Consider the following 26,398-nt stretch of genomic DNA (forward strand, 5'->3'; position numbering starts at 1 on the left):
GACCATCCACACTACATACACTGTACCAGACCATCCACACTACATACACTGTGTCAGACCATCCCCACTACATACACTGTACCAGACCATCCACACTACATACACTGTACCAGACCATCCACACTACATACACTGTACCAGACCATCCACACTACATACACTGTACCAGACCATCCACACTACATACACTGTACCAGACCATCCACACTACATACACTGTACCAGACCATCCACACTACATACACTGTACCAGACCATCCACACTACATACACTGTACCAGACCATCCACACTACATACACTGTACCAGACCATCTACACTACATACACTGTACCAGACCATCCACACTACATACACTGTACCAGACCATCCACACTACATACACTGTACCAGACCATCCACACTACATACACTGTACCAGACCATCCACACTACATACACTGTGTCAGACCATCCACACTACATACACTTTTCTGTTCTGTGCCTGTGCATCTTCAGTGTTATTAAACCACCTCAACTGGAATCCTACCTGTCTGTCATCTGTGCCCTTTACCAGCACATAAAGTAAAACCTGACCTAAAGAATATACAGGCCACCAAGTCCTCCTGTACAGTGATTTGGATAGCCTATGGCACCATAATGCATTGAGTGCAGCTATAGAAGGGGCGGAGAACAAAGTGCTGCTGGTTATGTATGACACAGTCCCCCTCCAAAACTACACATAAGAGAAACCTTACTGATTATTCCCCACCCCATTTTAGCTGAGACAGGTAGAACATTTCTCTACAGCCCACTATTCTCAACATAACGGTGTCAACATTTCCATATTGGTATAAAAAAAAGTTACAAATATATATATATATACTAATTATATTTCATTGTCACACAAGTGGCCATAGATTAAAAAAATAAAAAATAAAAATTTGAATTAGATATACACGTTGCAATGTTTTGAAATGCGGGCTTTTATTTTGTAACATTTCCGCATTACCATACAACCTGACGACATCGTGTGTGCTGCTGGTAGATTACTAGCTCGTCATTTACGGCTTCTTCCACTTCGCAGCACATCCAGATAAACGCTGTAAGTTTACCGGCTTTTCATTATGAAAATTAAAAACATTCTGGTACATGTTAACATCTGTCTAGAAATATATAATACAACTTCATGATAAAATAGGGGAACACAATCCCGACACCACATTTGAGCTAGCTAATTTAGCTAGCTACTGTACGCGTTAGCTACCACAGTTAGCCAGCAGATTACCTGAGGTAGCACGCTAACGTTGTTGGTCTGTACTTGAACGTTATTGAACAAGCTAACGCTAGTAAGCTAGTAATTCAATTACATTTGCTCAGTGTTTGATTTCAAGTTGAATTTGTAGTTCACGCTGCTGATGATTTACAGTGGTTGCCAAGGGAAAGACATGCTTCGCCAAATAATGTTATAAAAAAACAAAACATATATAATAATTTCGGGAATCTCTGTTTCATAAATGTCCATCCATTCGCAAGAGGCTGAATGTATCTCACCGGAGAAAGCGAACGAAACAGCGCCCCTCTGTCTCAGTATGTGTAGTGTATCTATCTGATGCTGTCTGGTCAGAAAGAGTATGACATTTAAGACACCCGTAGCATTAAATGCAAGGGAAGCCAGTGAGCATTTTGCCTCCCTTGATGATAAAAAAAACATATAAAATAATAGCCAATCAGCGTTGAGCTAAACTGAGTGGTCCTGGCACACCAAAAAAAGTGTCAAGGGAAACCAGTTTGGATTTGGACCAATCACAAGCTAAAACTTGAATTGTTGCATCTTGTTGTTTTGTCCTCATGTGGCTGGCTGGATAGCTAAAAGCCCCTTCCTAAATTAACCATGGATGGAGATGGGGGCTGTGGTTCAAACTCATAAGACACACCCTCGCCTTATGCCCTTGGGGGAATCCCTGTCACCATCTTGGAGGGCGGTCCAAATGATTAGCCAAGCAAGGGAAGTTTGCAACGTTAAGCCTCTCAGCCCTGGTTTTTCGTCGAGTTTGCAAGTGTACAATTATGTTCACTTTGCGGCCTGAAACTCACCATAATTCAATTTGTGGCGATTGTACATCCGCTAAGAAAAGTCCGCCAAAAATGTAAGCGTTAATATGGAGTCAACATACAAGTATAAGTAAAAACAAATTAAAATAAGTTAGAAATTGTGCTACTAATGCACATGACGGCACAAACACGTTTCGTAAAAGTTATGATTTTGTTTGGTTAGCTTTTAGAAATTGTAGAAATAAAACATTTTCCTTCTTCAGATGTTCCAGCTATTCAGGCTAATGTTATTTAGCTAATTCATTTGCTAGCTATCATACTGTAGGCGTATATTAATAATGATATATTTAAAGTAGACATGCACTCATAATTGACTGTAGCACATATAAAGCACCCATAAGCTACCAACCGGTGGCTGAAAACAATCATCGCGGGATGAATGAGTGATGAATTCCGTGCAAGGCGGTGGTCCATTTTTATAAATCATTCTTTCCTCTCTCGCCCCTTGCCCTGCAAGTGTATACTCGTCAGACGTCACGATACCTCATTAGAAGTGTCCACTTCATTTGAGGGCTGAGGAGATAGGGTGTGTCTTTTAAGTGTTTGAGCTACAGCCAGGGATTTGTACTTGCAGTTTTACTTAATTCTCTGTACTGGCCAATGATGATAACAGTGATTCTGATCCAACCATTAATTCATACATTATGTCCCTGGCCTGAGAGGAAGGAAGGTCAATATGTAGCTAGATGTAGTAGGCTAATGTTAACTAGCTGGCTCATTGTTTCCCATGAAAGAAAGTTAGGTTAGTGAGCAAGCATTTTAGACAGGTAGCATAGCATAACAAAACTGAAAGGTTGTACTGTATGACAGAGTCATAGACCATTTAAGCAACATGAAAAGAGGAGGAGGATGGCATTGGTGTTTCTCTGCAAGTAGGGTCAATGTGTGTTTTGTTTTTTTCTACGCGCACACACAGACGCGCAAAAATCAATACCATGGACAGCCACATCATATTTAGCTTACTTTGATTGGACTAAATCATTTTGGTATCTTTTAGTTGTCACTGTATTAGACTAAGCGGAGGTGATTAGATGTTGAAATGGTGTGGGTTTGTCATGCAGTAGAATCCAACTGATGCGTTCTGCCTACAACAAAATCTGTTGCATAGTTTGTTTTGGTGTGTTGCATTGAAAGTAGCTAATATTGCTTTGATTCGATCACAATTCCCACAGTAGAGGGGAATGTTGATAGTGTTAACTAAGGGGTAAAACGAGAAAGTTGAGTGAAGTTCAATCTCGTGCTTCTCTGGGTGGGCTGATGCTTCTCTGCGTGGGCTGATGCTTCTCTGCGTGGGCTGATGCTTCTCTGCGTGGGCTGATGCTTCTCTGTGCAGCAGTACCAGGGAGCTGCGCACCTGCGCACTCGCCACTTACATGCTGACCAGACCGGACACGTCGCGTGCGCGAGCGCCGCAAAATAAATTTAGAAATCCATGTTATTCAATTACTGCACCCACACTGCTCGCGAGCGCCAACGAGCGTCTGCGATGCCAAGGGCTAAAATAGAACTCCTTTCTATTTGTGACGCAGATCGCGCTGAAAGTCCTGCCTCTCCCATCTCCTCATTGGTTTATAGAAGCAGGTACCCACGTGCCATCTCCTCATTGGTTATACCCACGGGGTGACTGAAAGACGAACTGTTGCCGGTCGTCGTGGTAATACTATGGAAGTTTAGATGCCGATCACCATATAAATCCAAAGATGAAAAAGCCTGGAAGGAGGAGAGATGGCTAGAAACGATTCGGTTGGCAGTTTTATGTGTGGATTAATTGTCAGAGTAGAGGACCTTGTGCATTTCAGGTAAAATAACAACTCAATGTTTATATCCCAGGACAAATTAGCTAGCAACAGCAAGCTAGCTAAATAGGACAAATTAGCTAGCAAGTGCAAGCTAACGAGCTAAATTGCCATACATGTTTTAATGCTTTTCGACCTGTCCCAAAATTAATGTAATTGTTTCAGAGTTTGTTTTGATATTTTAACCTGTGTGTCGTGATCGCGTTTGGTGTCGGGGGGACAAAATAGATTTATGCACGATGGCGCACGCGAGCAGCCGGTTCGGGTTCCGTGTTAGAGGGAACATTCATCGCAACACGTTGTAATATGGCATTATCTGCTGGATTGGCTTCCCCGGGGATTTAACACAGGCTAATGTTGATTTAGCAAATGACCTAGCTAGCTAGCGAGTAGCCATAATCCCAATAGACGTTCATTACCGTTTCTCTACTGTTGATTTAGCAAATGACATGGAGTACCAGTACCTAGTCAATGATAGCTTGGCTATATACACGGGCTGCACATGTAAATAATCCGCTCTATACATGCCTACCCGTGAAAACATTTACCCCTCTTTTCCCACTTTAATTTAAACCCCCCTGCAAAAACGTAGGTTTCATACATTGTAACATACAGTGCCTTCAGAAAGTATTCAGACCCCTTGACTTTTCTAATTTTGTTATGATACAGCCTTATTTTAAAATGGATTAAAAACAAACAAATCCTCAGCAATCTACACACAATACCCCTTAATGACAAAGTGAAAACAGGTTTTCAGAAGTGTTTGCAAATGTATTAAAAACAAATAACAGATAGCTTGTTTACGTAAGTATTCAGACCCTTTGCTATGAAACTCGAAGTTGAGCTCAGGTGCTTCCTGTTTCCATGGATCATCCTTGAGATGTTTCGACAACTTGATTGGAGTCCACCTGTGGTAAATTCAATTGATTGGACATGATTTGGAAAGGCACACACCTGTCTATATAAGGTCCCACAGTTGACAGTGCATGTCAGAGCCAAAACCAAGCCATGAGGTCAAATGAATTGTCTGCTGAGCTCCGAGACAGGATTATGTCAAGGCACAGATCTGGGGAAGGGTACCAAAAAGTTTCTGCAGCAATGAAGGTCCCCAAGAACACAGTGGCCTCCATCATTCTTAAATGGAATACGTTTGGAACCACTAAGACTCTTCCGAGAGCTGGCTGAACCGACCAAACTGAGCAATCGGGGTAGAAGGGCCTTGACCAAGCTAACCAAGAACCCGATGGTCACTCTGACAGAGCTCTAGAGTTCCTTTGTGGAGATGGGAGAACCTTCCAGAAGGACAACCATCTCTGCAGCACTCCACCAATCAGGCCTTTATTGTAGAGTCGCCAGACAGAAACCACTCCTCAGTAAAAGGCACATGACAGCCCGCTTGGAGTTTGCCAAAAGGCACCTAAAGACTCAGACCATGAGAAACAAGATTCTCTGGTCTGATGAAACCAAGATTGAACTCTTTGGCCTGAATGCCAAGCGTCATGCCTGGAGGAAACCTGGCACCATCCCTACGGTGAAGCATGGTGGTGGTGGCAGCATCATGCTGTGGAGATGATTTTCAGCGGCAGGGACTGGGAGACTAGTCAGGATCGAGACAGAGATGAACTGAGCAAAGTACAGAGAGATCCTTGATGAAAACCTGCTCCAGAGCGCTCAGGACCTCAGACTGGGGCGAAGGTTCACCTTCCAACAGGACAACGACCCTAAGCACACAGCCAAGACAACGCAGGAGTGGCTTCGGGACAAGTCTCTGAATGTCCTTGAGTGGCCCAGCCAGAGCCCGGACTTGAACCCGGTCGAACATCTCTGGAGAGACCTGAATATAGCTGTGCAGCAATGCTCCCCATCCAACCTGACAGAGCTTGAAAGGATCTGCAGAGAATAATTGGAGAAACTCTCCAAATGCAGGTGTGCCAAGCTTGTAGCGTCATACCCAAGAAGACTCGATGCTGTAATCACTACCAAAGGTGCTTCAACAAAGTACTGAGTAAAGGGTCTGAATACTTATGTAAATGTGATATTTCAGTTTTTAATGAATTAGCCATTATGTCTACACCTGTTTTGGCTTTGTCATTATGGGATATTGTTTGTAGATTGAGGGGGAGAGAACTAATCGATTTTAGAATAAGGCTGTGACGTAACAATGTGGGAAAAATCTGAATACTTTCCAAGTGCACTGTTTTAAACAGTACAAATACAGCATTTCACTGTTTTAAACAGTACAAATACAGCATTTCACTGTTTTAAACAGTACTAATACAGCATTGAACTGTATTCAACAGTACAAATACAGCATTTCACTGTATTAAACAGTACAAATACAGCATTTCACTGTATTAAACAGTACAAATACAGCATTTCACTGTTTTAAACAGTACAAATACAGCATTTCACTGTATTAAACAGTACAAATACAGCATTTCACTGTATTCAACAGTACAAATACAGCATTTCACTGTATTCAACAGTACAAATACAACATTTCACTGTTTTAAACAGTACAAATACAACATTTCACTGTTTTAAACAGTACAAATACAACATTTCACTGTTTTAAACAGTACAAATACAACATTTCACTGTATTCAACAGTACAAATACAACATTTCACTGTATTCAACAGTACAAATACAACAGTTCACTGTATTCAACAGTACAAATACAACAGTTCACTGTATTCATTCAACAGTACAAATACAACAGTTCACTGTATTCATTCAACAGTAAATATACAACATTTCACTGTATTCATTCAACAGTAAATATACAACATTTCACTGTATTCAACAGTACAAATACAACATTTCACTGTATGTATTCAACAGTACAAATACAACATTTCACTGTATTCAACAGTACAAATACAACAGTTCACTGTATTCAACAGTACAAATACAACAGTTCACTGTATTTATTCAACAGTACAAATACAACAGTTCACTGTATTTATTCAACAGTACAAATACAGCATTTCACTGTATTTATTCAACAGTACAAATACAGCATTTCACTGTATTTATTCAACAGTACAAATACAGCATTTCACTGTATTCAACAGTACAAATACAGCATTTCACTGTATTCAACAGTACAAATACAACATTTCACTGTATTCAACAGTACAAATACAACATTTCACTGTATTCAACAGTACAAATACAACATTTCACTGTATTCAACAGTACAAATACAACATTTCACTGTATTCAACAGTACAAATACAGCAGTTCACTGTATTCAACAGTACAAATACAGCAGTTCACTGTATTTATTCAACAGTACAAATACAGCAGTTCACTGTATTTATTCAACAGTACAAATACAGCAGTTCACTGTATTTATTCAACAGTACAAATACAACAGTTCACTGTATTTATTCAACAGTACAAATACAACAGTTCACTGTATTTATTCAACAGTACAAATACAACAGTTCACTGTATTTATTCAACAGTACAAATACAACAGTTCACTGTATTTATTCAACAGTACAAATACAACAGTTCACTGTATTTATTCAACAGTACAAATACAACAGTTCACTGTATTTATTCAACAGTACAAATACAACAGTTCACTGTATTTATTCAACAGTACAAATACAACAGTTCACTGTATTTATTCAACAGTACAAATACAACAGTTCACTGTATTTATTCAACAGTACAAATACAACAGTTCACTGTATTTATTCAACAGTACAAATACAACAGTTCACTGTATTTATTCAACAGTACAAATACAACAGTTCACTGTATTTATTCAACAGTACAAATACAACAGTTCACTGTATTTATTCAACAGTACAAATACAACAGTTCACTGTATTTATTCAACAGTACAAATACAACAGTTCACTGTATTTATTCAACAGTACAAATACAACAGTTCACTGTATTTATTCAACAGTACAAATACAACAGTTCACTGTATTTATTCAACAGTACAAATACAACAGTTCACTGTATTTATTCAACAGTACAAATACAACAGTTCACTGTATTTATTCAACAGTACAAATACAACAGTTCACTGTATGTATTCAACAGTACAAATACAACAGTTCACTGTATGTATTCAACAGTACAAATACAACAGTTCACTGTATGTATTCAACAGTACAAATACAACAGTTCACTGTATGTATTCAACAGTACAAATACAACAGTTCACTGTATGTATTCAACAGTACAAATACAACAGTTCACTGTATGTATTCAACAGTACAAATACAACAGTTCACTGTATGTATTCAACAGTACAAATACAGCATTTTACTGTATTTGTTCAACAGTGCAAATGCAACATTTCACGACTCTACCTGCAAATTTACATGTGACCAAATGTACAGTTTAAGCTCTTAAATTATTAATTTGCCACGACCGGCTCCTGCCAGCTCCTCACCAGTCATCTCAAATCTCCATTTAGGTCATGGAGGCAAGCATTTGTTGAATTAGTTGCCATGACACCCATACCTACGGAAGCCAACGAGGATCAAATTAAGAAATTAGTTTTCCTGCTGGTAGACAGAGATCCTTAACGGAATGAGAAAATGCATTTCTCAGATGGCGGATTTGGAATCATACGCAGATATTGTGATGCGATTCAAGATAAATACATGCTGACACATTAAACCAATAGAAATGAAATGCTTAGCTTTGATGCAGTACAAATTATTTCCATTTGATTTGATTCAATCAATCAAGTTTATTTTATATAGCCCTTCGTACATCAGCTAATATCTCGAAGTGCTGTACAGAAACCCAGCCTAAAACCCCAAACAGCTAGCAATGCAGGTGTAGAAGCACGGTGGCTAGGAAAAACTCCCTAGAAAGGCCAAAACCTAGGAAGAAACCTAGAGAGGAACCAGGCTATGAGGGGTGGCCAGTCCTCTTCTGGCTGTGCCGGGTGGTGAGTCCCTCTCGTTTAAATGCCACTCATGGTACAGTAGACACATTTTACCTTTAATGACCAGTACATAGCAGTATTGATCTGGTATGAGAAGCTGTCACCCTCAGTATCGATCTGGTATGAGCTGTCACCCTCAGTATTGATCTGGTATGAGAAGCTGTTACCCTCAGTATTGACCTGGTATGAGAAGCTGTCACCCTCAGTATTGATCTGGTATGAGAAGCTGTCACCCTCAGTATCGATCTGGTATGATCCACTATATATACAGCAGTATGAGGACACCCCTTCATACACTATATATACAGCAGTATGTGGACACACCGTCAACTTAGTGGGTTCGGCTATTTCAGCTACAATCAGCTAAAATCAAGCACACCACCATGCAATCTCCTGGGACAAACATTGGCAGTAGAATGGCCCGTACTGAAGAGCTCAGTGACTTTCAACATGGCACCGTCATAGGATACCACCTTTGCAACAAGTCAGTTTGTCAAATTTATGCCCTGCTAGAGCTGCCCTGGTCAACTGAGATTGTGAAGTGGAAATGTCTTGGAGTAACAATGGCTCAGCTGCAAAGTGGTAAGCCACACAAGCTCACAGAACGGAACTTATTGGGGATCTTACGGCCCATGCCAAATCTTTACAGACTCCTGAGGCTAGCTCCTTAGCGATGTGGACACCAAGGGACTTGAAGCCTTCGACCTGCTCCACTACATCTCCGTCGATGTGAATGGGGGCGTGTTCGGCCTTCCGTTTCCTGTAGTCTACGATAAGCTCCTTTTGACTTGCTCACGTTGAGGGAAATGGTGTTTTCCTGGCACCACACTGCCAGGTCTCTGACCATCTCCCTATAGGCTGTCTCGTCTTCATTGGTGATCAGGCCTACCATCGTTGATGGTGTTAGAGTCGTGAGTGACCGCGCAGAAAACGTGCCATAATCCAGGGATGGGAGATGGTAGTGTACTCCTAATTATCCTAACTAAACAAATGGAGTTTTTCTTTTAAGATAATTAGGAGTACACTACCATCCCTGGATTGAGGTACGTTTTCCCAGCTATATCTCGCGCTGTTTCTGATCGTGACATAGACGCGTTTGATGTAATGAGAACGTCTCGTCGGATTCTGGCTAGCTATCTACTTTTACAGGGTAGTGTGTCTGGAAGCTCTTCAACCATCTAGCTGCATTCAAAAGGAAATGCAGAAACAATCGTACCAAAAAAAATATATGTATGAACATATGAACATATTGTTCATTTCATGAAGTCCCATTTATAACAAGACCAGTGAAACCAGACGCCTTGTCTTTCCTGCCCTAAAGTGAAACCTGACACGTGAGATAGAGATACTCCAGAACTGGTCTAGTGGAACACCTGTCTCTCTCTCCTTCTATTTCACTATTTAAAATCTAAGATCACTAAAGTTCATATTTAGTTTAGAGAGAGATCAACATAATGTTTCGCATGTTTGGAGTTTCCGTACAATTTCCAGTGTTCTGTTTCTGACATTTAAGGTGCTGATGGTCACTAGAATTTTATCGTTGTTTCACCCCCATGCTCAATGTTTACAGAACATTTGCTACTGTCTGATTAGGATATAGAGGGCCTGGCTGGTGTTTACAGAACATTTGGTACTGTCTGATTAGGATATAGAGGACCTGGCTGGTGTTTACAGAACATTTGGTACTGTCTGATTAGGATATAGAGGACCTGGCTGGTGTTTACAGAACATTTGGTACTGTCTGATTAGGATATAGAGGACCTGGCTGGTGTTTACAGAACATTTGGTACTGTCTGATTAGGATATAGAGGACCTGGCTGGTGTTTACAGAACATTTGGCACTGTCTGATTAGGATATAGAGGACCTGGCTGGTGTTTACAGAACATTTGGTACTGTCTGATTAGGATATAGAGGACCTGGCTGGTGTTTACAGAACATTTGGTACTGTCTGATTAGGATATAGAGGACCTGGCTGGTGTTTACAGAACATTTGGTACTGTCTGATTAGGATATAGAGGACCTGGCTGGTGTTTACAGAACATTTGGCACTGTCTGATTAGGATATAGAGGGCCGGGCTGGTGTTTACAGAACATTTGGTACTGTCTGATTAGGATATAGAGGGCCTGGCTGGTGTTTACAGAACATTTGGCACTGTCTGATTAGGATATAGAGGACCTGGCTGGTGTTTACAGAACATTTGCTACTGTCTGATTAGGATATAGAGGACCTGGCTGGTGTTTACAGAACATTTGGTACTGTCTGATTAGGATATAGAGGACCTGGCTGGTGTTTACAGAACATTTGGTACTGTCTGATTAGGATATAGAGGACCTGGCTGGTGTTTACAGAACATTTGCTACTGTCTGATTAGGATATAGAGGACCTGGCTGGTGTTTACAGAACATTTGGTACTGTCTGATTAGGATATAGAGGACCTGGCTGGTGTTTACAGAACATTTGGTACTGTCTGATTAGGATATAGAGGACCTGGCTGGTGTTTACAGAACATTTGGTACTGTCTGATTAGGATATAGAGGACCTGGCTGGTGTTTACAGAACATTTGGTACTGTCTGATTAGGATATAGAGGACCTGGCTGGTGTTTACAGAACATTTGGTACTGTCTGATTAGGATATAGAGGACCTGGCTGGTGTTTACAGAACATTTGGTACTGTCTGATTAGGATATAGAGGACCTGGCTGGTGTTTACAGAACATTTGGTACTGTCTGATTAGGATATAGAGGACCTGGCTGGTGTTTACAGAACATTTGGTACTGTCTGATTAGGATATAGAGGACCTGGCTGGTGTTTACAGAACATTTGGCACTGTCTGATTAGGATATAGAGGACCTGGCTGGTGTTTACAGAACATTTGGTACTGTCTGATTAGGATATAAGGGCCTGGCTGGTGTTTACAGAACATTTGGTACTGTCTGATTAGGATATAGAGGACCTGGCTGGTGTTTACAGAACATTTGGTACTGTCTGATTAGGATATAGAGGACCTGGCTGGTGTTTACAGAACATTTGCTACTGTCTGATTAGGATATAGAGGACCTGGCTGGTGTTTACAGAACATTTGGCACTGTCTGATTAGGATATAGAGGGCCTGGCTGGTGTTTACAGAACATTTGGTACTGTCTGATTAGGATATAGAGGACCTGGCTGGTGTTTACAGAACATTTGGTACTGTCTGATTAGGATATAGAGGACCTGGCTGGTGTTTACAGAACATTTGGTACTGTCTGATTAGGATATAGAGGACCTGGCTGGTGTTTACTGTCTGATTAGGATATAGAGGACCTGGCTGGTGTTTACAGAACATTTGGCACTGTCTGATTAGGATATAGAGGGCCTGGCTGGTGTTTACAGAACATTTGGTACTGTCTGATTAGGATATAGAGGACCTGGCTGGTGTTTACAGAACATTTGCTACTGTCTGATTAGGATATAGAGGACCTGGCTGGTGTTTACAGAACATTTGGCACTGTCTGATTAGGATATAAGGGCCTGGCTGGTGTTTACAGAACATTTGGTACTGTCTGATTAGGATATAGAGGACCTGGCTGGTGTTTACAGAACATTTGGCACTGTCTGATTAGGATATAGAGGACCTGGCTGGTGTTTACAGAACATTTGGTACTGTCTGATTAGGATATAGAGGACCTGGCTGGTGTTTACAGAACATTTGGTACTGTCTGATTAGGATATAGAGGACCTGGCTGGTGTTTACAGAACATTTGGTACTGTCTGATTAGGATATAGAGGACCTGGCTGGTGTTTACAGAACATTTGGCACTGTCTGATTAGGATATAGAGGACCTGGCTGGTGTTTACAGAACATTTGGTACTGTCTGATTAGGATATAAGGGCCTGGCTGGTGTTTACAGAACATTTGGTACTGTCTGATTAGGATATAGAGGACCTGGCTGGTGTTTACAGAACATTTGGTACTGTCTGATTAGGATATAGAGGACCTGGCTGGTGTTTACTGTCTGATTAGGATATAGAGGACCTGGCTGGTGTTTACAGAACATTTGGCACTGTCTGATTAGGATATAGAGGGCCTGGCTGGTGTTTACAGAACATTTGGTACTGTCTGATTAGGATATAGAGGACCTGGCTGGTGTTTACAGAACATTTGCTACTGTCTGATTAGGATATAGAGGACCTGGCTGGTGTTTACAGAACATTTGGCACTGTCTGATTAGGATATAAGGGCCTGGCTGGTGTTTACAGAACATTTGGTACTGTCTGATTAGGATATAGAGGACCTGGCTGGTGTTTACAGAACATTTGGCACTGTCTGATTAGGATATAGAGGACCTGGCTGGTGTTTACAGAACATTTGGTACTGTCTGATTAGGATATAGAGGACCTGGCTGGTGTTTACAGAACATTTGGTACTGTCTGATTAGGATATAGAGGGCCTGTCTCAAAAAAGACAGTTGGTGTATTTTCTCTGTTTCCGTGCTGGCAGTGTCTCCCTGTTGCAACTTGTCATAAACCAGTTCGATTTTTTTGTTGACTTTATCTGTGACTTCTCTTCTGTTCACCCTGGAAATTCAAACTCTTTGTCGCTCTCCTCGATCCCTCTCTCTCTCTCTCTCCTCCAGAGAGATGTTGCTGTGTGCTCTGGGGGGCCTGCTGCTGCTCTTCTCCTGTCTGGATGTGTGGTACTTCCTGCGGGGTGTGGTGGTGGTGGTACAGGCCTGGTTCCAACCCCCGGTCTGGGACGTCCTGGCAGAGCAGAGTGTTGCTGGGAGGGTCCTACCTCATGACCTGGACTATATGGGTCACATGAATAACGGCAGATACCTGCGGGAGTGTGACTTCGCCAGGTTAGACGAACACACTCACATAGGCCTGTTTTACTGTGATACTTTACTTTAAAAACATATATTTAAGTGTTTTGATTGTTTTATAGAGAGAGCGGTGAAAGGCACATTACCAGTCGACAGTTTGGACACACCTACTCATTCAAGGGTTTTTCTATATTTTTACTATTTTCTACATTGTAGAATAATATTGAAGACATCAAAACTATGAAATAACACATATGGAATCATGTAGTAACCAAAAAAAGTGTAAAACAAATTAAAATATGTTTTATTCTTCAAAGTAGCCACCCTTTGCCTTGATGACAGCTTTACACACTCTTGGCATTCTCTCAACCAGCTTCATGAGGAATGCTTTTCCAACAGTCTTGAAGGAGTTCCCACATATGCTGAGCATTTGTTGGCTGCTTTTCCGTCACTCTGTGGTCCAGCTCATCCAAAACCATCTCAACTGGGTTGAGGTCTGGTGATTGTGGAAGCTGGGTCATCTGATGCAGCACTCACTCCTTTTTGCTCAAATAGCCCTTAAACAGCCTGGAGGTGTGTTGGATCATTGTCCTGTTGAAAAACAAATGATAGTCCCACTAAGCCCAAACCAGATGGGATGGCACATTGCTGCAGAATGCTGTGGTAGCCATGCTGGTTAAGTGTGCCTTGAATCCCAAATAAATCACTGACTGTGTCACCAGCAAAGCACCATCACACCTCCTCCTCCATGCTTCATGGTGGGAACCACACATGCGTAGATCATCCGTTCACCTACTCTACGTCTCACAAAGACACGGCGGTTGGAACCAGAAATCTCAAATTTGGACTCATCAGACCAAAGGACAGATTTCCACTGGTCTAATGTCCATTGCCCGTGTTTTTTGGCCCAAGCAAGTGTCTTCTTCTTATTGGTGTCCTTTAGTAGTGGTTTCTTTGCAGCAAAAAAAAAAGTATCTGGACCCTCTCTTTCTAAAATTATCCGCCGCCATTGTTGCAACCCCATATAACTAGCCTATTCAACCCCTTTTGTATCGGCCGAGATTTCTAAAGATTGGAAAGCTGCCGTGGTCATCCCCCTCTTCAAAGGGGGAGACACTCTAGACCCAAACTGTTACAGACCTATATCCATCCTGCCCTGCCTTTCTAAAGTCTTCGAAAGCCAAGTCAACAAACCGATCACTGACCATTTCGAATCCCACCGTACCTTCTCCGCTGTGCAATCCGGTTTCCGAGCTGGTCACAGGTGCACCTCAGCTTTGCTCAACTTACTAAAGGATATCATAACCGCCATCGATAAAAGACAGTACTGTGTAGCCGGCTTCATCGACCTGGCCAAAGCTTTCAACTCTGTCAATCGCCGCTTTCTTATCGGCAGACTCATCAGCCTTGGTTTCTCAAATGACTGCCTCGCCTGGTTCACCAACTACTTCTCAGACAGAGTTCAGTGTGTAAAATCGGAGGGCCTGTTGTGCGGACCTCTGGCAGTCTCTATGGGGCTACCACAGGGTTCAATTCTCAGGCCGATTCTTTTCTCTGTATATATCAATGATGTCGCTCTTGCTGCTGGTGAATCTCTGATCCACCTCTACGCAGACGACACCATTCTGGATACCTCTGGCCCTTCTTTGGACACTGTGTTAACAAACCTCCAAACAAGCTTCAATGCCATACAACACTCCTTCCGTGGCCTCCAACTGCTCTTAAATGCAAGTAAAACTAAATGCATGCTCTTCAACCGACCGCTACCAGCACCTGCCCGCCCGTCCAGCATCACTACTCTGGACGGTTCTGACTTAGAATATGTGGATAACTACAAATACCTAGGTGTCTGGCTAGACTGTAATCTCTATTTCCAGACTCACATTAAGCAGCTCCAATCCAAAATTAAATCTAGAATTGGCTTCCTTTTTCGCAACAATGCCTCCTTCACTCATGCTGCCAAACATACCCTTGTAAAACGGACTATCCTCGACTTCGGCGATGTCATTTACAAAATGGCCTCCAACACTCTACTCAGCAAACTGGATGCAGTCTATCACAGTGACATCCTTTTTGTCACCAAAGCCCCCTATACCACCCACCACTGCGACCTGTATGCTCTCGTCGGCTGGCCCTTGCTACATATTCGTCGCCAGACCCACTGGCTCCAGGTCATCTATACGTCTTTGCTAGGTAAAGCTCCGCCTTATCTCAGCTCACTGGTCACCATAATCTCAGCTCACTGGCCACCCCCAAAGCCAACACCTCCTTTGGCTGCCTTTCCTTCCAGTTCTCTGCTGCCAGTGACTGAAACGAATTGCAAAAATCGCTGAAGTTGGAAACATATTTCCCTCACCAACTTTAAACATCAGCTGTCTGACCAGCTAACCGATCGCTGCAGCTGTACACAGCCCATCTGTAAATAGCCCATCCAATCTACCTACCTCATCCCCATATTGTTTTTATTTACTTTGCTGCTCTTTTGCACCCCAGTATTTCTACTTGGACATCATCTGCACATCTATCATTCCGGTGTTAATTTGCTAAATTGTAATTACTTTGTTACTATTGGCCTATTTATTGCCTGACCTCCGTACTCCATTTGCACATGCTGTATATAGATTTTTCTACAATATTATTGACTGTATGTTTGTTTATTCCATGTAACTCTGTGTTGTTGTTTTTGTCGCACTGCTTTGCTTTATCTTGGCCAGGTCGCAAGTTGTAAATGAGAACTTGTTCTCAACTGGCCTACCTGGTTAAATAAATGTGAAATAAATCAAAATGAATAGTGGTGGTTTCTTTGTAGTAATTTGACCATGAAGGCCTGATTCACACAGTCTCCTCTGAACAGTTGATGTTGAGATGTGTCTGTTACTTGAACTCTGTGAAGCATTTATTTGGGCTGCAATCTGAGGTGCAGTTAACTCTAATGAACTTATACTCTGCAGCAGAGGTAACTCTGGGTCTTCCTTTCCTGCGAAACTTAAAAAGTTCTTAATGTTCCGTATTGACTGACCTTCATGTCTTAGTAATGATGGACTGTCGTTTCTCTTTGCTTATTTGAGCTGTTCTTGCCATAATATGGACTTGGTCTTTTACCAAATAGGGCTATCTTCTGTATAACACCGCCAACCTTGTCACAACACATCTGATTGGCTCAAACGCATTAAGAAGGAAAGAAATTCCACAAATTAACTTTTAACAAGGCACACCTGTTAATTGAAATGCATTCCAGGTGACTACCTCGTGATGCTGGTTGAGAGAATGCCAAAAGTGTGTAAAGCTGTCAAGGCAAAGGGTGGCAACTTGGAAGAATAAAATATATTTTAATTTGTTTGACACTTTTTTTGGTTACTACATGATTCCATATGTGTTATTTCATAGTTTTGATGTCTTCAATATTATTCTACAAAGTAGAAAATATTAAAAATAAAGAAAAACCCTTGAATGAGTAGATGTTTCCAAACATTTGACTGGTACTGTATATATACAGAACATATTCAGACCCCTTGACTTTTTCACATTTTGTTACGTTACAGCCTTATTCTATAATGGATTCAATTAATTGTTTTCCTCATCAATTTACACACAATACCCCATAATGACAAAGTTAAAACAGGTTTATAGACATTTTTGCAGGATTGACTATACAGTGCATTCGGAAAGTGTTTTGACCCCTTGACTTTTTCAAAAACAAAGTACGTTACAGCCTTATTCTAAAATTGATTAAATTGTTATTTTCCCTCATCAATCTACACACAATACCCAATAATGGCAAAGCAAAAACAGGTTTTTAGAAATATCACATTTACATAAGTACTCAGTACTTTGTTGAAGCACCTTTGGCAGCGATTACAGCCTCAAGTCTTACTGGGTATGACTCTACAAGCTTGGCACACCTGTATTTGGGGAGTTTCTCCCATTCTTCTCTGCAGATCCTCTCAAGCTCTGTCAGGTTGGATGGGGAGCGTCGCTGCACAGCTATTTTCAGGTCTCTCCAGAGATGTTTGATCGGGTTCAGGTCCGGGCTCTGGCTGGGCCACTCAAGGACATTCAGAGAATTGTCCCGAAGCCACTCCTTCGTTGTCTTGACTGTACGTTTAGGGTCGTTGTCCTGTTGGAAGGTGAACCTTCACCCCAGTCTGAGGTCCTGAGCGCTCTGGAGCAGGTTTTCATCAAGGAGATCTCTGTACTTTGCTCCGTTCATCTTTCCCTCGATCCTGACTAGTCTCCCAGTCCCTGCCGCTGAAAAACATCCCCACAGCATGATGCTGCCACCACCATGCTTCACCGTAGGGATGGTGCCAGGTGTCTTCCAGACGTGACGCTTGGCATTCAGGCCAAAGCGTTAAGTCTTGGTTTCATCAGACCAGAGAATCTTGTTTCTCTTGGTCTGAGAGTCCTTTATGTGACTCTTGGTAAACTCCAAGCGTGCTGTCATGTGCCTTTTACTGAGGAGTGGCTTCCGTCTGGCCACTTTACCATAAAGGACTGATTGGTGAAGTGCTGCAGAGATGGTTGTTCTTCTGGAAGATTCTCCCATCTCCACAAAAGGAACTCTGGAGCTCAGTTTGGCCTGGCGGCCAGCTCTAGAAAGAGTCTTGGTGGTTCCAAACTTCTTCCATTTGAGAATGATGGAGGACACTGTGTTCTTGGGGACCTTCAATGCATTTTTTTGGTACCCTTCCCCAGATCCGTGCCTCGACTCAATCATGTCTCGGAGCTCTACGGACAATTCCTTCGACCTCATGGCTTTATATTCTGACATGTACTGTCAACTGTGGGACCTTATAAAGACAGGTGTGTGCCTTTCCAAATCATGTCCAATCAATTGAATTTACCACAGATGGAAACATCTCAAGGATGATCAATGGAAACAGGAAGCACCTGAGCTCAATTTAGAGTCTCAAAGCAAAGGGTCTGAATACTTATGTAAATAAGATATTTCTGTGTTTTTATTTTTAATAAAATATATATCTTTCCTTGGTGTTTACAGTTAATATTGGTGAGTTAGGACGCGGATATTTGGTATTTTAAGGTATTTTAGATATTTCTGGATTGAATGGGATCCTATGGGCAAACGCCATGACACACTATATCTATACGTTTCAAAATAGGTGAGATACGGACCAAAAACTGCCTTAGGATATTATTAACAACAGTATAGGTAAGATTGAAAATGAGGGATATCCTCCTTTCAGTGGTAACGCTGCTCTTTGCTGAAACACAAACTGCGGTGACTTAAAGTAAAATAACTGTTTATTACATGCCATATTTGTTGACATACCCTACTTAATCAAATAACTTGTTTTATAATTTAAAAAAATCTATCCAGTATGTTTTAAGACGTGGTCTTAGTAAATACATAAAGTTATTAGCACTGCATACCGATTGACTATACATTAGAATTAGCTTATTTTCATTACTGAAATCAATGGTCTCATTACCGAAACGGACCTAAAAAGGACGTGGTGATGCGAAATGTGTTTCTTTTAATGAGGCTCATTCAGTCAAATAAAAGACCTGCCAATATGAAATCAGTTAACAGTTGACCACATCACTGAAGCCCATTCATGCCTCCATGTTGGTAAGGTAATAGATCTCTGGCTTTTTCCCAATTTAGCTTTTTTACCATTTCGGTAATGAGATGGCCAAGTGAGTTAAAGGGGGTGTTTTGAGAATAAGCTCCTCATTCGGAAAGGTTAACTTGACCTGAGGGACTACTCTAAGACCAGGTTTCCCAGAGTGACCCTGGGCAGGTGAGTCCTGAGAATACATCTAGAATCACACACTTTCTTCTTTGGGTTAATGTAGGACAGTCAATGTCTCGTTTGGGTCACGGGAGGACGGTCAATGTCTCGTTTGGGTCACGGGAGGACGGTCAATGTCTCATTTGGGTCACGGGAGGACGGTCAATGTCTCGTTTGGGTCACGGGAGGACGGTCAATGTCTCATTTCACGGGAGGACGGTCAATGTCTCATTTGGGTCACGGGAGGACGGTCAATGTCTCATTTGGGTCACGGGAGGACAGTCAATGTTTCGGGTCTGGAGCTGAAATAGTTTAAGATCCCCTCCTGTAGATGATGCATCCTGGGTGGGTTTTTATGTAATAAACCTATTTTAATGTCAACTTAACCTAGTATACCATTTTTATGATTTATGGACAAACTAAAGAAAAATATTTTGTGTTGTATTCAAGTAAGTTAGGTTTTTTGTAAAGTCAAATTGTATAAAATAGCTCCTTTGAATCCGGATACATTTCGGGAAAGGAGAATTTGTGGTGAAAAATGTAAAAACAAAAATATTATCTGGCAAATGTATTTAAATGACACTTCCCCTACACCTAGACATCTTAGTTCTCAGAATGACAGTTGATTTTTGCAGATGCATCATGGTTTTGTAACTCAATTTGCTACAGACATTTTAAAACTGGGTTTGGTGAGAATCACTCAGATGGACGTAAGGCATTAGGTAATGTCTGTACTGGTTCCCTATCCTCCTCCAGGTTCCACTATTACATGCGGAACGGGATCTTTAAGGCCCTACGGACCCTGAAGGCCACCATGGTGGTGGGGGCCTCCACTATTCGCTACCGACGCTCGCTGGCCTTCGGGGAAGCATTTGACTTGCGCACTCGCATCGTGGCATGGGACGACAAGTCGTTCTTCGTGGAGCAGCGGTTTGTCTCCCAGGGCGACGGGTTCATCTCCGCGGTGATGCTATGCAGACAGAACGTTCTCCGTAGCAACCCTGAGAGCATCCTACAGCTGCTCTGCAAGAGGAAGGTAGGAGAGGAATGGATGAGAGGAGGGAAGAGAGGGTGTGGAGAGGAGGGGGGGCATGAGAGGAAGGGGAAGAGATGAGATGAATAGAGGAGAGAGGAGGGATGAGAGGAGATGGAGTGGAACGGAGGGGGGAGGGATAAGAGGGGTCCTTTGATGCATGGGATATCACTCAGCCCTCTTCTCTCTGTGTGTTCGGGTGGAGTGTCCCGACTCAGTCCCCTTCTCTCTGTGTGTTCGGGTGGAGTGTCCCGACTCAGTCCTCTTCTCTCTGTGTGTTCAGGTGGAGTGTCCCGACTCAGTCCTCTTCTCTGTGTGTTCAGGTGGAGTGTCCCGACTCAGTCCTCTTCTCTGTGTGTTCAGGTGGAGTGTCCCGACCCAGTCCTCTTCTCTCTGTGTGTTCAGGTGGAGTGTCCCGACCCAGTCCTCTTCTCTCTGTGTGTTCAGGTGGAGTGTCCTGACTCAGTCCTCTTCTCTGTGTGTTCAGGTGGAGTGTCCCGACTCAGTCCTCTTCTCTCTGTGTGTTCAGGTGGAGTGTCCCGACTCAGTCCTCTTCTCTCTGTGTGTTCAGGTGGAGTGTCCCGACTCAGTCCTCTTCTCTCTGTGTGTTCAGGTGGAGTGTCCCGACTCAGTCCTCTTCTCTCTGTGTGTTCAGGTGGAGTGTCCCGACTCAGTCCTCTTCTCTCTGTGTGTTCAGGTGGAGTGTCCCGACTCAGTCCTCTTCTCTCTGTGTTCAGGTGGAGTGTCCCGACTCAGTCCTCTTCTCTCTGTGTGTTCAGGTGGAGTGTCCCGACTCAGTCCTCTTCTCTCTGTGTGTTCAGGTGGAGTGTCCCGACTCAGTCCTCTTCTCTCTGTGTGTTCAGGTGGAGTGTCCCGACTACCCTGAGGATCTGCAGCATTGGATCAGCTTCATCTCAGCCAGCAGCCAGGCCCTGAGAGCCCAGAGTGGACTAGAGGACAAGACTGGAGCACAGGAAGACAAAGACAAGTGATTCACACATTCCTTGAGTAGCTCTAACGTTACACATCGTTGTAGCCCGGCCCCAAGCACACCTGATTCAACTCATCTGCTTATCATTCAGCTGTTGATTAGTTGAATCAGGTGAGGGCCTAGAACTGACATGACTGACAGCTCCCTCAGAATACAGGAACTAAACTGACATGACTGACAGCTCCCTCAGAATACAGGAACTAAACTGACATGACTGACGGCTCCCTCAGAATACAGGAACTAAACTGACATGACTGACAGCTCCCTCAGAATACAGGAACTAAACTGACATGACTGACAGCTCCCTCAGAATACAGGAACTAAACTGACATGACTGACAGCTCCCTCCGAATACAGGAACTAAACTGACATGACTGACAGCTCCCTCAGAATACAGGAACTAAACTGACATGACTGACAGCTCCCTCAGAATACAGGAACTAAACTGACATGACTGACGGCTCCCTCAGAATACAGGAACTAAACTGACATGACCGACAGCTCCCTCAGAATACAGGAACTAAACTGACATGACTGACAGCTCCCTCAGAATACAGGAACTAAACTGACATGACTGACAGCTCCCTCAGAATACAGGAACTAAACTGACATGACTGACAGCTCCCTCAGAATACAGGAACTAAACTGACATGACTGACGGCTCCCTCTGAATACAGGAACTAAACTGACATGACTGACGGCTCCCTCAGAATACAGGAACTAAACTGACATGACTGACAGCTCCCTCCGAATACAGGAACTAAACTGACATGACTGACAGCTCCCTCTGAATACAGGAACTAAACTGACATGACTGACAGCTCCCTCAGAATACAGGAACTAAACTGACATGACCGACAGCTCCCTCAGAATACAGGAACTTATTCATTATGATTTTAAAATACAAAACTGATCCCAGATCAGAACAACTACGGGCCAAGTGGCTTTAACCATTTTACTGCAGTGGGCTAAATCAGGGTCACACAGAGGGATTCTGGGTAGTCTTAAACAAATCTACTTTGAAACAAAAGTATCCATCTCACACACGTGGTTATGGGCCTAAAGAAAGAAGACACCTGTACCATGTCAGATATGGAGTTGAAATGTATCAAATGTTTAGTTTGCATCCCAATATTACACTTTATATACATCACAGAAGACTGAAATATAACAAAACCGCTTGACATAGAAACACCAGATTTTCTGCATAAAAAACCCCAGAATGTTTCTTAATTGTGAAAATCCCATTCCACCCATGAGGCCACTAGAGAGCACTTTGGTCATTCGCCTAGAGGACCGTCGTGTTGTTAAGGGATTCATCCTAACCTGAGATGCAAAACCTTTTTCCGCTGACATGAAACTCTTACCAAAATAGTTTTAGTTATGTGTGCATGTATCTCAAGATAGTCTCTTTCTATTATTCATTTCGACATCTGTGGGATTCACCAGAATTTCCTAAGTAGCTCGAAGGACCAATCGTAAACGTCTGTCGGAGACTGACAGGTCGAGTGGCGAATGAGGGAGCCCCTCCCCTGCCCTCTCTGATCATTCTCACCTCTCTTCCACACAGAGGAGTTCTACTTAGCTCTCCTCTGCACCACTTGGTCTGTTTTCCTATTCACAGGTTTGACGGTGAGGTTACGCAGGTTATAGGTCTTTTGTGTTGGGTGACCTCGGTGACCTGTGTTGGGTGACCTCGGTGACCTTGAGCAAGGCACTTAACCCTAATTGCTCCTGTAAGTCGCTCTGGATAAGAGCTTTTGCTAAATTACTAAAATGCTAAATTAAAGTTTTCACTTTTTCTTCATTTGTCTCCTGTTGTAGCTAGCGTCACACAGCTAGCTAAGGAAACATGGCTAGCTTAGCTGCGAGGCTCTTCTACCTGGAAGGGTAGAATTACTAGTTCGCTCTCTAGTTTAGTTCAACCCACTACCGATGTTGACCAGACCGACCATCCTAGCGTCACTGCTTATCGGTCGAGAAGCACACTTTTGTTCATCGCAAGACCAACATAGCGCTAGCTTCCATTGGCTAGCCATGCTACTAGCCCTTGTGGCGAACACTAGCTGCGCTCACATTGTTAAAGGATTAGCTTCTCCGGCCAGCACTGTGCTAACTCGCTAGCCTACCACCCCAACTGGCGAATGGTAGTTACGTTTCACATTGTTAAAGGATTACCTGTTTTTTTTGGATCCATGGAGCCCGCTAGCTCGGCCCAAGGTTTACGGATCAAGGCCTCTACCGGCGCACCTGTGCCCATGCTGGGCTACCTTTACTCCGCATACAAGTAACGTGGTAGCCCCTTGGTGGCAAGGCAAGCTGTGGATAGTGGAGCTCATTCTCCTGCTGTACAACAAGCCTTGGCAACTCCTGTTACGCAGAGATCTGCTGACCAACACGAACTGAGAGACTGTCCACCCTCACCCGGAAGCCATGGCTCTCTGGCCCGTGAGAGGTTAAATCTGGACTATTGAGTCTATCCAGAGTGCTAGGGCTCCTTCTACACGCTCACTGTACGGAAACAAGTGGTGTTTTAAAAAAATGGTGACCGAAAAAACAGATAATTCCTTACCAATGTTCTGTATCTGAGGTTTTACGCTTCCTGCAGGACCTTTTGGATAGACGGAAGGCTTTCTCTACTGTTAAGGTCTATTTAGTTGCTGTCTCTGTCTGTCATATAACCTTTGACGATAACACGGTGGGAAAACACCTATTTTATGTCGTTTCATGAAGGGGGCGTGTCACTTACGTTCAGTTCCCAAGCCTTTAGTCCCGTCATGGGATTTGTCTATTGTGCTCGAGGTTATTTCACAGCAGCCTTTTGAGCCGTTGCAAAGCATGGACATCTAATATCTCTCCTTTCAGACCTCTTTACTAGTCCCCTTAAGTCTGTAGAGTCAGGGAGATACATCCCCTGTTAGTTCACCGTTCCTGTCTGTAGAGTGCCTTGGGCTTTTCCAAGGTCACCTTGTTGCCCAACCCCACCTTTATGCCCAAGGTTGACTGCAATTACAATTACAATTGTCTGTCCTTGGAGGCTTTCCACATGCCGACTTTCCCTTCTATGGAAGAGGATGGGCTACCCCATTTCTGTCCAGTACTCGCGTTGCGCATATAAATGGATTGGACGACAGCTTTGCGCAAGTGCAACCAACTCTCTGTCCTGGGTGCCTCCCTGCAAGGGCTCAACGGTTGTCTCATTGGATGGGGAAGCTCTTTATATTATTGGCCTTCAATAGCAAGGGGTTACAGCCTCCGGAGGGCCAGAGAGCTCACTACCTCTTGGGCACTGTTGAAGGGCATCTCCTTACAGGAGATCTGCCATGTGGCTTGTTGGGCATCCCCTCATATATTAATGAGGTTCTACCAACCAGATGTCACTGTGCTTTCATTGGCACGTACTGTCCTCGGTGGTGGGGCATCTAAGGGATGATATTGAAGACTGTCTGGCTTCAGAAAGCATCTGAGGGATGATATTGAAGACTGTCTGGCTTCAGAGAGCATCTGAGGGATGATATTGAAGACTGTCTGGCTTCAGAGAGCATCTGAGGGATGATATTGAAGACTGTCTGGCTTCAGAAAGCATCTGAGGGATGATATTGAAGACTGTCTGGCTTCAGAGAGCATCTGAGGGATTATATTGAAGACTGTCTGGCTTCAGAGAGCATCTGAGGGATTATATTGAAGACTGTCTGGCTTCAGAGAGCATCTGAGGGATTATATTGAAGACTGCCTAGCTTCAGGGAGCATCTGAGGGATGATATTGAAGACTGCCTAGCTTCAGGGAGCATCTGAGGGATTATATTGAAGACTGTCTGGCTTCAGAGAGCATCTGAGGGATTATATTGAAGACTGCCTAGCTTCAGAGAGCATCTGAGGGATTATATTGAAGACTGCCTAGCTTCAGGGAGCATCTGAGGGATTATATTGAAGACTGCCTAGCTTCAGAGAGCATCTGAGGGATTAATTGGAGACTGCCTAGCTTCAGGGAGCATCTGAGGGATTATATTGAAGACTGTCTGGCTTCAGGGAGCATCTGAGGGATTATATTGAAGACTGTCTCTGACATGTGTATGACTGGTTCCCCCGAGCTATTTAGGAGATTCTGGTGAATCCCACGGTGAGATGTCTCACTCGTAATATCAGAGAACCGGGGTTACGCGGGTAACCTTACGTTAGGGAACTCTATCTTGTGTGTACTGCGTCTATATAATGCACCAAAGCTTCTCCATTCTGTGTTTTTATTACAATCAATGTTTCTATAATTTATTGATGATGATGTTCATTGTCTATTTATTTTTTTACATTTTATTTATGTTGCTGTCTGTAGATTTTAAATATTGAATTGGATGCAGAGTATATCATGATTTGGAAATGAATGTCAATTATTTTGAATGCATTTTAAATAAAAGATATATGTAACCTCCTGGTTACTTTTAGCCCTGACTGCTTTGTGTTCAACACGAGACGACAGTCCGACGCAAAAGGGGGTCTAGAAACACTCTAACGCACTCCGAGCTAGCCATGTTGCTAATTTGTTGTTTTGAGTATTTAAGTTGATAACTCACTGTTCATTAACTAAATAGCTATACAAAAATAGTTAATACAACGATAGTCGCGAGGACAGTGAGAGATTTTAGTCCGTCCCCAAACTGTCATTGAAAGACCAGGCGCATCTCTCTGCCGCTGTCTCTTCCAGAGGTTTAACTGTTGGGGTGCTGCTAGAGAGACTGAGCTGGGATGATACTGCTCGTGAGTAACCACTCATTGTGTAAAAGTGGTCTGTTTTCAGATTTATTTTCAGACAATTGAGACATAGATTGTGTATGTGTGCCATTCAGAGGGTGAATGGGCAAGACAAAATATTGAAGTGCCTTTGAATGGGGTATGGTGTCAAGAACTGCAACGCTGCTGGGTTTTTCACGCTCAATAGTTTCTAGCGTGTTTTTAGAATGGTCCACCACCCAAAAGGACATCCAGCCAGCAGCCAGAGGGTT

General features: G+C 42.9%; 1 protein-coding gene across 1 annotated transcript; it reads left to right on the forward strand.

Annotated features, from left to right (window-relative positions):
- Nucleotides 1–1,003: 1,003 nt before the first annotated feature.
- On the forward strand, nt 1,004–25,847 carry LOC120043576 (protein THEM6-like). The gene is made up of 4 exons (XM_038988140.1): nt 1,004–1,084; nt 13,436–13,660; nt 20,134–20,413; nt 21,274–25,847. The coding sequence occupies exons 2-4, from the start codon at nt 13,440–13,442 to the stop codon at nt 21,400–21,402; spliced, it is 630 nt and encodes a 209-aa protein (XP_038844068.1). The 5' UTR covers nt 1,004–1,084; nt 13,436–13,439; the 3' UTR covers nt 21,403–25,847.
- Nucleotides 25,848–26,398: the final 551 nt, after the last annotated feature.

The sequence above is a fragment of the Salvelinus namaycush genome, unplaced genomic scaffold (genome assembly GCF_016432855.1).
Source record: "Salvelinus namaycush isolate Seneca unplaced genomic scaffold, SaNama_1.0 Scaffold965, whole genome shotgun sequence".
Taxonomy (NCBI): Eukaryota; Metazoa; Chordata; class Actinopteri; order Salmoniformes; family Salmonidae; genus Salvelinus; species Salvelinus namaycush.